A 15,964-nucleotide genomic window follows, 5' to 3' on the forward strand; every position below is an offset into this window, starting at 1 on the left:
CAGGCGTGGGAAAGGTTCGTCCTTCCTCTCTTCTATGGGTAGAGGAAGGGGAAGGAAGTCGCCTGCCGTGTCCGGCGCCCAGTACCAAAAGTCCTCCCCTACCTCTACCAAGTCCACCGCATGACGCTGGGGCTTCCCTGGGGGAGTCCGGACCGGTGGGGGGCCGTCTGCGAGTCTTCACTCAGGTCTTGATTCAATCAGACCTGGATCCTTGGGTCCTAGAGATTGTGTCTCAGGGATACAAGCTGGAGTTTCGGGAGGTGCCCCCTCACCGGTTTTTCATTTCGGCCTTACCAGTGTCTCCTCCGGACAGGGAGGTGGTGCTGGCAGCAATACAAAAATTGTGTCAACAGAGGGTCATTGTTCCCGTTCCCCCGTCACAACAGGGGGAGGGGTTCTATTCGAGCCTATTTGTTGTGCCGAAACCGGACGGTTCGGTCAGACCGATTCTGAATCTAAAATCCCTCAATCCATACTTGAAAGTTTTCAAGTTCAAGATGGAATCTCTTCGAGCGGTGATTTCCAGCCTAGAAGGGGGGGATTTTATGGCGTCAGTCGACATAAAGGATGCCTACTTACACATCCTGATATATCCTTCGCATCAGGCCTTCCTCAGGTTTGCGATACAGGATTCTCATTACCAATTACAGACGTTGCCGTTTGGGCTTTCCACTGCCCCGAGGATTTTCACCAAGGTCATGGCAGAAATGATGGTTCTCCTTCGCAAGCGAGGGGTTACAATTATCCCGTACTTGGACGATCTCCTGATAAAGGCGAAGTCCAAGGAACGGTTGCTGAGGAGTGTAAATTTGGTGCTGTCGGTGCTGCGACAGCACGGTTGGGTGCTCAAGTTGCCGAAATCTCAGTTGATTCCGACCACTCGACTGTCCTTTCTGGGCATGATTCTGGACACGGAGTTACGGAGAATATTTCTTCCAGAAGAAAAAGCTCTGGAACTGCAGTCAATGGTCAGGGAACTTCTGAGGCAGACGAGTGTGTCAATCCATCAATGTACTCGGGTTCTGGGGAAAATGGTTGCGGCGTACAAAGCCATTCCGTTTGGCAGGTTTCATGCCCGGGTGTTTCAGTGGGACTTACTGAGCAAATGGTCCGGGTCTCACCTGCACATGCACTGGAAGATAAGTATATCTCCCAGAGCCAGAATTTCTCTCCTGTGGTGGCTACAAAGTTCTCACCTCCTAGAAGGTCGCTGGTTCGGTATCCTGGACTGGGTACTTCTGACAACAGATGCAAGTCTCCGGGGCTGGGGTGCAGTCACCCAAGAAGAAACTTCCAGGGGAGATGGTCGCTCCAGGAAGCGTGTCTCCACATAAATGTTCTCGAGTTAAGAGCCATTTACAACGGCCTGCTACAAGCAAGAAGCCTTCTTCAGGGTCGACCTGTCCTGGTACAGTCAGACAACATCACAGCGGTGGCGCATATAAACCGTCAAGGCGGAACAAGGAGCAGAGCGGCAATGGCGGAGGCCACAAGAATCCTTCGCTGGGCGGAACAACACGTGAGCGCCCTGTCAGCAGTCTTCCTACCGGGAGTGGACAACTGGGAAGCAGATTTCCTCAGCATGCACGATCTCCATCCGGGAGAGTGGGCTCTTCACCAAGAGGTATTTGCAGAGGTGATGAAGCGTTGGGGAATTCCGTTGATCGACATGATGGCGTCTCGTCTCAACAAGAAGCTTCTGAGGTATTGTTCCAGGTCAAGGGATCCCCAAGCCAGTGCGGTGGACGCCCTGGTGTCTTCGTGGGTGTTCAAGTCGGTGTATGTGTTCCCTCCATTTCCTCTCATTCCAAAGGTACTGGGGATCATTCGTCGAGCAAGGGTTCAGGCGATTCTCGTCGTTCCAGATTGGCCAAGAAGGGCCTGGTACCCGGATCTTCAGGAATTACTGGTGGAAGATCCTTGGCCGCTTCCTCTAAGAGAGGACCTGTTGTTGCAGGGTCCATGCGTGTTTCCAGACTTACCGCGGCTGCGTTTGACGGCATGGAAGTTGAGCGCCAGATCTTAGCTCGTAAGGGTATTCCCGGGGAGGTCATTCCTACTCTCATTAAGGCTAGGAAGGAGGTTACGGCGAAACATTATCACCATATTTGGAGGAAGTATGTTTCCTGGTGTGAGACTAAAATGGCTCCTGCGGAAGATTTTCATTTGGGTCGTTTTCTCCACTTTTTGCAGCAGGTGTAGATGCAGGCCTGAAATTGGGTTCCATAAAAGTGCAGATTTCGGCTTTGTCTATTTTCTTTCAAAAGGAATTAGCTGTCCTCCCAGAGGTTCAGACGTTTGTGAAAGGAGTGTTGCATATCAATCCTCCGTTTGTGCCTCCTGTGGCTCCATGGGATCTTGACGTGGTCTTACAGTTTCTCATGTCTTCCTGGTTTGAACCTTTGCGTAAGGTTGAGTTGAAGTTTCTCACTTGGAAGGTAGTCATGCTGTTGGCGCTGGCGTCTGCCAGGCGAGTGCCAGAGTTGGCGGCCTTATCTCATAAGAGCCCTACTTGATTTTTCAATCGGATAGGGCGGAATTGAGGACTCGTCAACAATTTCTGCCGAAGGTGGTTTCTTCGTTTCACATTAACCAACCTATTGTGGTGCCGGTGGCTACGGATGCTGTGGCAGTTCCAAAGTCTCTGGATGTGGTGAGAGCTTTGAAGATCTACGTCGCCAGAACGGCTGTTGCCAGGAAAACTGAGGCGCTGTTTGTCCTGTATGCTTCTAACAAGATTGGTTATTCTGCGTCAAAACAGACTATCGCACGCTGGATTTGTAGTACTATCCAGCAGGCTCATTCTTCGGCCGGTCTACCGGTGCCGAAGTCAGTAAAAGCCCATTCTACCAGAAAAGTGGGCTTGTCTTGGGCGGCTGCCCGAGGCGTCTCGGCTTTACAGCTTTGCCGAGCGGCCACCTGGTCGGGTTCAAACACTTTTGCTAATTTCTATAAGTTTGATACCCTGGCTGATGAGGACCTTGCGTTTGCTCAGTCGGCGCTGCAGAGTCGTCCGCACTCTCCCGCCTGGTCTGGAGCTTTGGTATAAACCCCATGGTCCATTTGGAGTCCCCAGCATCCTCTAGGACGTAAGAGAAAATAGGATTTTAGTACCTACCGGTAAATCCTTTTCTCCTAGTCCGTAGAGGATGCTGGGCACCCATCCCAGTGCGGACGTATTTCTGCAAAGCTTGTATATAGTTATTGCTTATATAAGGGTTATGTTACAGTTGAGATCAGTCTTTGGCTGATGCTGGTTTTGTTCATACTGTTGACTGGTTGCGTATATTCCAGGTTATACGGTGTGGATGGTGTGGGCTGGTATAAATCTTGCCCTTAGATTAACAAAAATCCTTTCCTCGTACTGTCCGTCTCCTCTGGGCACAGTTCTCTAACTGAGGTCTGGAGGAGGGGCATAGAGGGAGGAGCCAGTGCACACCCACCTAAAGTTCTTTATAGTGCCCATGTCTCCTGCGGAGCCCATCTATACCCCATGGTCCTTAAGGAGTCCCCAGCATCCTCTACTGACTAGGAGAAAAAGATTTACCGGTAGGTTTAAAATCTTATTATATATATATGCAATTTTTTGTAGAAAATATTAGCCAGTTCGGTAGTTAATATTGTGAGGTGGCTAAAACTGTAGCCCATATTAGAGATGTGGTTTAATGGCTTATACCTGGACAATAATGTGTTGACCACGTACAGTTCACATTTTTAGATTTTATTGCAGCCACTACATGGGACTATGTAATGTTGTTATTCAGCATTTCGTCTTCTGTATTCAGAAATCTTTTTCCATGTCTGTTCTTCCCCTATTAATGCATTGTAAATCCATACAACATCTAAATACGACAAGTGAGGATTGTCGTGGAAACAAAATAGTGCACAGGTGACCATGACAGGTGATATGTTTAATGCTTTGCTCAAAATTTCAAGCGACCTTTACCCATGAATAAACAACTCATGACACAACAAAAGAAGTTTCCTCCAACTTATTGCTGTCCAAACTCTCTTGTGAAAGATTCTCTAAACATTTTAAGAATTACATTTGAAACTGTTCTTCTCCTTTCATATATTCTACTTACTTAAACTCACTTTGATGGTATTGGAAACACATTTCCAGCTAAATTACATACATAGTCCTTTTTATTGGATATTGATTGCACTGCCTTGCATTCCCAGGCAGACTTAATTCAACAATTCCCTAATTAGTTTAAAGTCATAACCTATGTCTTGTATTCATTTACCATTAATTAAACCTTAGTTGTTTATTACATTGCAGTCTCAATCCACAGACAGCCACAGGAACCAAGGAGGAAGAGTCTGTGGACTGTGATGGCATCGAAGGTCAATGCTGAAAATATATTGTATAAAGTTTTATTGTTGACAGAGAGGCTGAGGATCAATGTGGTCAATGCACCACCGCTTTCTCAGTTGCTCTGTCAGCAAGACAAAAAGTCAATTGAAATATTATACTGGAAGAAAAATAAGTGATTTTTTTTTTTTTTTTTTTTTTAATGCTCTAGACTTGCAAAATAGTATTTTTTGGTCAGACTGACATACTTTAAACCTCAAAAATCATATTTAATCTAAACAATATTGGCGTTTGGTACTGCAACAAATGCAGGCTTTTCTCCTTGGCCATTTCAATTATTTTATAGCCTGTTGCTTTGTTCTTTCAAGTACTGGTTGGTGTAAACTGCTACATATTATTGCTTTTTCTATTAAAATGGCTATTGACCATGTAATGAACAAGGCCCCGGTAATTTGCCAGCAGGGTCGAAAACTTGTAGTTTTAATATCAGTTGTTAGGGAGAAAAAAAATACAATTCGGCTTTAGCATGTGAGATAATTGCACTGCCACACTGCTTCTGTATTTAATACATTCGTAAATTTAAGTTACATTCTTTCTTTTCCCGTGAAATATTAGGTGCAGTTTTCTATTTAATGTATATATTGCTTCTCCTGACTTTCATCTGGAACAGGACCCACCTGCATAATCTGGAAATTTAATTAAGATATAGTTCTTTTTTTTTTATCATTACTGAAGTTCAGAGACCTTTTACAGTGTTCAATTTTAAATAATTATCTGTTCAAAGTGGTTGTATCTTTACATATTTATTTTTGACAGAGCAAAACATATACATGATGTAATGGAGAAGATGAACATTGCGGGGTGGTGGTGGTGGTGGGGGGGATTAAATCACCCCCTATCTGTTTTAACAGTAAATTCCTGGATAAAAAAACTGGGTTAATTCAATTTCCCCCTTTTTTATGCGCCTGTTTTCACGTGATAACACGCATGATCCGGCATACGTTCCAGATCCAGATGTTTTTGTGATCGCAGCCACGAAAATACAGCACTTAGCAGGAATTGTTTCTCCTGCCTCCGGGCAGATGAAACAAAATCCCTGATAGTGCCAACTATCAGGGATAACTGAATAATCACCCCGGAGATCAATTAGCCACGGTATTTTACCGTGGCTAAATGAATTCACCACTAAATGTCACTCCCCCACCTCCCTCCTCTACCCCAAGAAATGTACATCTAATTTGCAGTGCATAGGAAATAGTTACGGGTAGGGGTGGTAAGACGTAGGAATTAAGCACCTGTTTACATTATTGTGTCTAATGCAATCTGCATATGCTATTTAATACATGTAAATCACATTACAGTAAACATCTATTTTATGGCATTCACACCTGCGCATTGAAGTATGGTCAGCATTAAATGCAAATTGCGTGTTGTAATCCATGTGTTTTCACATTCAAGCAATACAAGTATACTTCTGAACACATCAAACATGGGGCCTGATTCTGATTTGGAAGTAATGCAAAAAAAGCAAGTAACTGCTCCTGGGCAAAACCATGCTGCACAGTACGTGGGGCAGATGTAACATGTGCAGATAGATTTAGATTTGGATGGGGTGTGTCCAAACTGAAATTAAATTGCAGTTTAAAAATAAAGCTGTCTAACATTAGTGGGCTACATGCAAAAGCAGACAGTACTTACTCTGCCTAGAGAAAATCCAAATGCATTCGCTCCCCATGCATTGCAATATGTTTTGTTCCAGATACAAAGTTACTAGTTTTTCCTGTTTTCTTCCAAATCAGAATCAGTCCCATGGGTTTGATATACATTTATGCTTAAAACCTTAAATGTGTTGTCAACAAGGCCCAAATTCTATCCCTTTCCATTTCACCACACCCTCCCACACCCTGTCTCTGTCTCCCTTTCCCCAATATAACACTACAAATGTGTGTGCAAGCACCATTTGTCTTTCTCTCAAAAGTCTGACCACTTGCCATGCACCCCCATCCTTACAAGAAAACACAAAGCAGAACAATGGGGTGTTTCTGCAAGAAATAGTTGCAGTTCCTTACTGTTTACTATTTACTGTGCAAGAAAGTTAAATAGAGAGGAACAGACTTTGTGCAACAATTGTATATAGAGGAAGGCATTTGCCACAACAACTGAAGATCTGGAGATTAAGCAAATAGTCGCAATAAATCAGTTTCTCTTCCTTATTCTTTGCAAAATCTTCACTGCATATCAGTGAAGTGATAGCTGTAACATTCCGCAGATGCTCTGTCATTAAAGCATTAGTCATCTGATAACTAGAAATCCCAGAAGTAAACCTAGAAAGGAATACTTTGTAGAGTTGCAAGTACAAATAGTATTTATTAAGTAACATGTTATGACACAATTTAAATTGCAACTATAATAAAGAATTGTCTAGATGGGCTTTACTCACAGTGAGCTATAGTATGCTGTTATGTACTGTGCAAAATAAGGCCCACATTTTCCACATTACAGCCATGGTGCCTGGACTATTCCATGTGGCTCATGTAGAAATAAGTGCCATGTATTCTCTACTGATAAACCAAAAGTATGGATGGGTATACTGAGGATCAGTTTCAGCAGGGAATCCTGGTCACTTAAAAGACTCGGGAACTAATGAGAAATACTGTAAGTTACACATTATCTGATGCCTCATGTCCTTCAAGTACCAGTGAATTATCTTAGTGTTTTTTTTTTTTGTTTTTTTTATTAGCACAGGTAAAACTATAAATTTTTAGACTATGCCGTACTTTGTTGTTTGGTGTTCTGTGCTTATACAGGTTTGTCCCCTTACATCTAGCCACCTGGCACGTTAAACAGCCATTCTAGTCATGCCATGGCATAACGCTGTAGCGCTGAGCATCTTTCCGTGCAACTTTTTCCATGAAAATGTGTCTTATTGGCAAAATGATGCAAATAGGACACTTGGGCAACTTATGCGTATGGTATGCGGCATGCCTGTATTTTGCATAGCGGTGCAAATAAGACTCATTTTCGGCATTTCCGATGCTAACGGAGCTGCATGGGACCTGTCGGCTCATTCAGCCAGGCATCTCCCACTGTGTGGCGTATTGAGATAAAACGTATGAGGACACATCTGTAATCTATTCCAGTGTATACATTTCCATTAAAGCGATAACTTGAAAATCATGTGGTATCAGGCAGTTTATTGGTGCGTCACAGATGTTGCAGTAATTTAAGATACATTTGTATTTTGGATCCTGCACCTTTAAACTGAAGAATAAGTTTATAGAAGACGTAATGTATGTTCCCTGCACTGCATGACAACCTGAGGAATGATCTCAGCTGAATGCTTTAAAGATGAATGAATATGAAGAGACTTGCCATTTTAGCTGTAATACAGATGAGAGGGATTAGCACACAAGAAGGAGAAAAATAACAAGCAACTTAAAGGTGATTCCTTTATTATTAACGGAATCAGAAATGATTTTTTGCTATTAAGGCCACTCGTGCTAGATTACCACTTATTAGGTAATGAAGTACTAGACAAGGTGTGACCTATTTGGGCAAACACACTCTTTATATCATCATGGTAAAGTACAGTAACAGTGAGAAGTTCTGCCAATGCAGTATATAATACAGCCATGGTGCTGCTAACAGATTAGCACAAGATTAGGAAATTCTATGTTAGAAAATTGTTGCTAGCGAGTATTGGCTGAAAGTTTAGTTGCACATTTCCAGTCTTCCTCTCAGTGACAGCACTTAGTAAATGCGATATGGTCAACACCCATTCTGACAATTGTTCTTCACACAGGCGTCTAGGGTAGACAATAGCAGGCACATAATATTGCCTACATCAGTTACTAAATTCCTTTTGCGATTGATTTAGTGTTGGTGTCAGACTTTTAAGGATAGATGATCGTTTCAAACTGAATGATAATTGTATAATGTGTACACTTTTTACATTGGATGTTCTTGGGATTGTTTTTTAGCACCACAAATTGTCTAGTTGCTGGCAGCATTTGGCAAATCTGTCAGGTGTGTACCTAGCATGAGAGCCCGGGTTCAGTATATCTTGTCGACATTGACAAAATGGTGACAGTGTTGACAAGCAGTTTTAGCCTAAAGCTGATGCTAACCCTAGTGCTACTTTTGTCATTTGTCAACATGTCATACAGTATATCGACATTTGTTGACATTTTGCAGATTTCAACATGTCTGACCTTGACATTTTAACACCATGTCGACATCATAACATTTAATGTCCTGGTGTTGACATTATGAATGTCAGCATAGTGATTGTTAACAACTTAGAACTCAATGGGCAGTATTCAATTCTTCCTGCCCCCGTTCACACCCGCTGGCAGCTATTTAATTGTTTCTGTCAACCGGCACAATATTATAATTTCAGTTTAAACTGACCCGTTTGGGTGCCCAAACTGGACATTTTGCAGTTGTGCCTTTTACTTTTAATAGGATTTAGCCGCTTTATGAAGCTAAACCCTACTAAAGTAAAGGGCGTGAGAATGGGAGCGCAATTGAATATCTCCCCACGATCTCCCATCACTTTAGACAGGAGATCGGGCGTGATATATCAATTGAATACTGCCCAATGTAAGAAGATTCAATTATTCACTTAATGTATTAATTTCCATGAACTCTAGATAATTTATATATCTACAGTACTATCGCAAAATAGAAGTGTTTAGTGCAAGGCACATAATCAGTCAGGTATAATCCATGCTTCCACTTTTTATCATTGATTGTAATGATCTAAAATACAACTTTATGGAAAAACTGAGCAGATGTTTTCATGAATGGGTACAATATACAGTGTGTTTTTTCTGTAAAAACAGAATATCCCTAAATCACTGAGTGTAAAGCAGCTCATTATTCATTTGTCATCAATACTTAAAAGAAAAAAAAAAAACCCTTTATCAAGTACGGGTCGGATATCTGTTATCCAGATACCCAAAAACGAAATATTCTGAAAACTGGGTCATTTCGGTCATGACGTCACTGGAGTCCGCGACCAATCACAGACAGGTGGGGGGAGTGGCTTTGTAGCCATTCCCTCACCGTTACTGCTGCCAGGACCCGCCACAGACATGCCGGACCCGCTGTGAACCCCCAGAACCAATCTGTATAACGGGTATTCTGTTGTCTGGAAAAATTCCATATATGGAATGCTCCTAGTCCCAAATTTTATGAACACAGAAAGCAAAAAGGGGAGTGAAGTTGTGGTACAATAAAAGGGAAGGTTGGGGAGGTGGAGAGTTACAAGGGGTATATCCTATGAATTAAGTTAAAACCAAACCATTACCGTGCTTAATAATTAACCAGATGCAATTCATTTTGAAATCCCACTTTACAGAAATTGTGTTCTATTTGGTTGCTGGGTCATTAAAGAGAAGTATTTCTGCATCAGAGGTAGCGTTTTCATTTGTTACATTGTTAGTACTGCTGAAAGTAATAGCGTGATCAATGCACACTATAGATTTTTGCAGAATTTTCTATTATCGGTGCAAGCAGTGGATAGCTAATTTTTGTTGTAGTCATACCACAATTAATATGTTGAATAATAAATTAGTGTGCAGTATAAGACTAGCCTCATTTGCCTTTTGTCTTGTGTGAGCTATGTGCAATACATTCATGAGTTAAATAAACTACTTAGTAAATTAGTATTTTCTTGGTGTTCTGTTTATTATTTAATATTAGTCCAGTATTTGGTTTTTAACACTACTGTAATAGCGGTGGCAGTCGCAGCACTGGGGGGATGTTCAATGCATCACAGGGAGAAAAAAAAACTGTCAAGTTACCATTGATGCATTTAAGCTGCTGCTTGGTCCATTGATAATGCGCTGCACAAATACAGTAGCTGGAGAGTCATCTCATCTCCCAGATCTAAATTAATGCAGCAGCACATCTGTCCCTTCGGTACTGTTTAAAATGTTAATTTAGCTTGCTACGCATAAGAAATTTGGAGGCCGATCTTTAGAAGGATTCCTTGGTAGTATAACCCTTTTATCATATGCTGGTTGTTTTGTAACTAGTACATGAGAATGGATATGCTGTTTAAACAAAGCCAAATAAGCATTTTGTCCTCTCCATACCTCAGATAATTGTGATTGAATATCTTGGATTATTAAACAAATATATAATGGTAAACGGATGCACAGAGTGAAGGCGTACAGTGTCTGTCGGGTCATTCAAACTAAAACTGTATCATTAAATAAATCTATAATTTAGAAACTATAGTGAGGAGTATTAATACAAGTAGAGTAATGACAAATTGGGGTAAAAGGAGAATTTTCTTTTTTAATTGTCATAATCCTGACTATAGTTCTGAAATAAAGTCCACTACTTGCTCTAGATTTCCTCCGTCAACTGAATGTCTTCCTTTATTATAATGAGGTCAGGATTCTTAGACTTTTTCATCAATTATGTTGTATAATTAAAAAATGCAATACATGTGTAATAATAGAAACAGGCCAAATTGTAATTACTGCTGAGTCTTGGTAACATAGGTGGCCCATTTAAACATTATAGACGTAGTCCTTATAATGCAGTCTGTCGTTTTTATTCAGTTGTGTTACAGCTTTTTTCTGTACTTTGGCCTGTATTGTTCGTCGCCACAAGACCATCCTTTTATATCTGCAATGTAAACATACAGAAGTTGTGCAGTGGATTCTGCTTTCATCTACTCTCAAATTGGAAGACTATGGCTGAAATACGAAATTACCTCTTCATACATAACATCTGCACTTTAGTCTATGCCTGTACCTTTGTAGTAATGTATTTCATCTATTAATTCTTAATCCTGAATGCAATATGAAAAAAAAAAATGAAAAAAAAAAAAAAAAAAAAAATATATATATATATATATATATATATATATATATATACACACACTATATACACCCACAATGTGTGTGTTTCTTTGTACATACATGCAGAGTATACACCTTATATTTAGGATCAGCAAGCAAATGGGCTGGTTTTACAATGCTGTAATCTGGTATTGCCATGATGGAAAAAAAAAACTTGTGAACACATGTGCATGAATGGAATCATTCCACAGTTATTGGGAGATTTATGGCTGATAAAATCGGTACAGAACAGCAAGTGGTGGAGATTGTGTTTTTATTTTAATACGAGAGCCAAGTCTTGCATTAGGACGCTGTTAAAGCCAGTTCAGAAAATAAACTGCACCCAAGGGACAGAACAGTATTCTGTTAGGTTGAAGGGCCTTTAATAATCGCGTACCCTAATAGCAGTTTAGGTGGAGTGCGTGTGTGTGAGTGTGTGTGTGTAAAAGCTAATCTTCTCCGCTGATTCCATAATAACTTATGCATAGTAACACAAAACAGTTATGATGTGTTGGCACTACAGTTTTTAATAGTTGACTTTTTAAATTAAAAGATAAGTTTGCTGACTGACTTTCTCGAATTCACTTAACGAAAGCCCATAAAACATGTTGCAGGTTTAACAACCACATGCAGCAGAGGAAGAGATTATATCTTTCTCTCCAATTGCAATAGCAGATAAAATATACATCTACAGTCTTGCTTTTAGTGATTGAAACATAGCTCAGCTCCTTTCCCAGAAACCACACTCCAAATATTCATAACACAATAAAACAAATTTTAAATTATGGCTTGAAATATTTTGTGACCAACTTTCATAGGTGTGTATATCAGCTGGTTTTATCTAGCATATAAAGCCGAACTTCCTAAACATTGAATAATGAAGATCTGCATGCAGTGATTTTATATATTTTTTTGTAATTCTACTTCCACATTAACCCTTTCTTCAAATCCCACGGTTTCCTCTGCACGGTTTCTTTGTATGAAATGATTTCCTGATGAATTATTGCCAGAAACCTACAGCAATGGGTATTTTTTTCTTCTTCTATTACACAAACATTCTTTATTATCTTTCTTAAAATTCCATTAACAAATCAGGTTGGTTAAATTCTACATAATGTCTGAAGGAAACCTTATTAATGCAGAAGTATGTGCATTGTTTAGTTGTAATACGCTGTAAAGCCAAGGCAGACTTTATTAGTTCTACACTAGATGGCAGTTTTGTCTTATCTTTCAGGTTTAGCATTTGAACATGATGGAACAGGAAAGGCCATCAATGTTTAGTCTGCACTCGAATGGTCTCTGTATGACCAGTGTAGACCCCAATGGACTTCCTGGAACATGTGTTAGCAATTTAGCTGCAGACATTTCTTTCTTTGTTTTTACTGCCTGGCTCTTTGAGAAAGTGTTGGTGCTGGGTTATGGGCTGTCTGGATCATGTCAGAGGCCATAGGGATCAAGTTCATGTGACAGGCTAGACTGAAAAAGGATGAAGTTGGAGGAGGAAAGCACACCGACCCTCCCTTTCTACAGCAACAAGTCACTTGGCTGTCTGTGGTGTAAAGCCAAAACGACTGGGCGTTTTTAGTTTTAATACAGCTGAACAAACAAAACACTTTGCCCATTTTACTTTTTCATATTTCATCACTAATAGTCAATGCATTCCTAAAAATATGTATTCTGATACTCCATTTTTTAATGCTCTTTTTTTTTCTTTTCTTTCTTTTCTTTTCTTTCTTTTCTCGCTCTTAGCAACATCCAGACGAGGGGACCTAGAAATCCTTGCATTCTGTATACTGCATTGGATAGCTGGAAAATTGCCCTGGCATCCAAGTTTAAGGGACGCTTCCAAAATTCAGGATTCCAAAACAAAGTATGATTTGCTTTTCTGAAAAACAAACCACTTCCAACTGTCTAATATGTACGTGTTTCTATCATAGGTGTACATTAAACCTTTCTTTGCAGTGCCCGAGCATTCTAAATAGATCCAATATTATACATTATTTGTTATTAGCAATGTTATCCTGTGCTACTGTATATGATGGGGAAAACGTGAACATAATAGAATTACCAGTGTAACCATACATTGTTAATATTGGATTAATTAACTATAGGGCAACTGAGTCACATATATAATTTCTTTTCCAAATGATATAGCAAAAAACAGCAAGTAACTGTGCACCTGGACAAACCATGATGCAATACATTTGTTTTTGCATGCAGTATAAATACTGGCTTATTTTGCATGGGGTGGTCTTCAGTTTGCCAGCTGTCGGGATCCCGGCGCACAGTATACCAGCGCCGGAATCCCGACAGCCGGCATACCGAGAATAAATAGCGCACCACCGAGCCCGCAAGGGGCTCATTTGCGCTCGCCACGCTGTCGGTATGCTGGCGGTCGGGATCCTGGCGCCGGTATGCTGGTCGCCGGGAGCCCGGCCGCCGGCATACCATACTACAGCCTTTGCATGAAGCCCAGAAATACTGGTCAGCTTTATTTTTACACTGCAATTTAGATTCGTTTGTACATGCCCCTCTGAAATGTAAATCTCTGCATATTTGGTTTTACTGAGGTACAAAGGGGGTCATTCCGAGTTGATCGCTCTCTAGCTGTTTTTAGCAGCCGTGCAAACGCTAAACCGCTGCCCTCTGGGAGTGTATCTTAGCTTAGCAGAAGTGCGAACGAATGCATCGCAGAATGGCTACAAACATTTTTTGTGCAGTTTCAGAGTAGCTTCAGACCTACTTAGCGCTTGCGATCACTTCAGACCATTCAGTTCCGGATTTGAAGTCACAAACACGCCCTGCGTTCGCCCAGCCACGCCTGCATTTTCCCAGGCACGCCTGCGTTTTTTCGAACACTCCCTGAAAACGGTCAGTTGACACCCAGAAACGCCCACTTCATGTCAATCACTCTGCGGCGGCCATTGCGACTGAAAAACTTTGCTAGACCTTGTGTGAAACTACATCGACCGTTGTGAAAGTACATTGCGCATGCGCACTGCGCTGCATGCGCAGAATTGCCGGTTTTTCACTTAATCGCAGCGAACATTTTCATCTACGATCAACTCGGCACGACCCCCAAAGTTACAAATCAGGCCCTATACTTAACACAGCGGAAAATAGTATTTCTACAGTAATAGCAATAATCATTCAGAAGCTAGACAGCTTTTCCACCCTGACAGTAGGAAGGCAGTGACACATCTATAATGTGTGCACACGCAGCACTCATTTCTCCAGTACTTGACTCCCCGTAGTAAAGCATATGTCATGGCAGCATTCTCCAATCACCGCAAAAATGGCGCTGCACCATTTCCCAGGAGACCTGCACATGTATTGTAGACTCTAGCACAGTGCTAGAGCCTACTAGTGCTCACAGACTACACTGCCGGCTAGGGAGGAGGGGACCAAGACAGATACTGCACACTGGTTTCCTCCTCTCTTAATACGCCTCTGTAGGAAGGACATCTACAATGTATTGCAGACAGCATTTTCTACTAAGTCTTTAGAAAATCACACATTTTTTGCACACTGTTGTTACACATTTACTTTCATTTATCATTCTTGTATATTTGATCTTTTGCTATAGGTGGTTTTTTATTTTATCCATACAAGTAAAAATTTTATTTCACATATATTTATGCATTGATCACGGACGGGAAAATATTTATTTTCATGGGGTAGGAGATAATTCCTGCTTTCATTAAGTATTTTTCTTTGTTTGTTCAGCGATTTGGTTCAGGTACAGTGTGTCAGGTTGCCTAATTGAATGGGTTAATTTATATCCAAATCCGCCCTCACACAGTGAGCTAACCAGCGGAATAGTTTACATTTTCAAACTATCCTACCTAAAACTTAAAGTTTTAATTTTGGAAGGATTTCATCCACAAAACGTGTAAAATTAATAGAAGGAACTAAACTTGTAAGATTTTAACCTTTTTCCCAATTGTTTATATGCCTTTAAAAAATGGTAATCTCAACATTAAATGCACTGAGTTAGAAGAATCAGAATGACCCCTTCTGCTTTGCTCTTATTATGTATGAATTTAAGCTTCTTACTATGAATAATACATATGTGAATATAAAAGTGAATATCATTGTAAAAGGATAAAGAACGCACAAAAACGGAACACACTGAGCAATTCTCTTTAAACAGAGTTCCATCTAACATACTAGTTCAGCACCAAGGCTGACAGTTTTAGAAACCCTCCATTTGCTATGTAATCAGGATGTTAATCTCGTGCAGGAGTGATACTGGAGCATGGGCAAAAATGTAGAGACTCGTTCAACTTCATGTTCAATTCTTCATGGAAAGTAGAGCTATTTTGAAATGACTGTAGTATTATCTATCTGTCTGTCTGTCTGTCTGTCTGTCTGTCTGTCTGTCTATCTGTCTATCTATATTACACTATATGGACAAAAGTAGTATTTGGCCACACCTGTTAATTGAGTTCTGGTGTTTCAATCAGACCCGTTGACACAGGTGTATAAAATCAAGCATCTAGCCATGCAGTCTCCATTTGCAAACATTTGTTATACAAAATGGGTCATTCTGAAGAGCTCAGTGACTTCAAGCGTGGTACTGTAATAGGATGCCACCTTTGTAATAAGACGGTTCGTGAAATTTCATACCTGCTGGATAGTCCACGTTCAACTGTAAGTGATATTATTAGGAAGTGGAAGTGTATAGGAACAACAGCAACTTAGCCATGAAACAGAAGAGCACATAAAATCACAGAGCGGGGTCAACCTCTGCTAAGGCGCATGGGGCGTAAACGTCGCCAACGCTCTGCTG

At 40.8% G+C, this 15,964-nt stretch overlaps 1 protein-coding gene across 3 annotated transcripts in view; it reads left to right on the top strand.

The window, feature by feature from the left end:
* VRK2 (VRK serine/threonine kinase 2) overlaps positions 1 to 15,964 on the top strand; it is a 183,124-nt gene that overhangs the window by 83,809 nt on the left and 83,351 nt on the right. For all 3 annotated transcript variants that reach the window (XM_063918204.1, XM_063918203.1, XM_063918202.1), the window contains exon 9: positions 12,922 to 13,042. In XM_063918204.1, coding sequence (XP_063774274.1) covers positions 12,922 to 13,042 — 121 coding nt within the window. The remainder of the gene's footprint in view (positions 1 to 12,921; positions 13,043 to 15,964) is intronic.

Source organism: Pseudophryne corroboree, chromosome 4, assembly GCF_028390025.1.
Source record: "Pseudophryne corroboree isolate aPseCor3 chromosome 4, aPseCor3.hap2, whole genome shotgun sequence".
In the NCBI taxonomy this organism is placed as follows: domain Eukaryota; kingdom Metazoa; phylum Chordata; class Amphibia; order Anura; family Myobatrachidae; genus Pseudophryne; species Pseudophryne corroboree.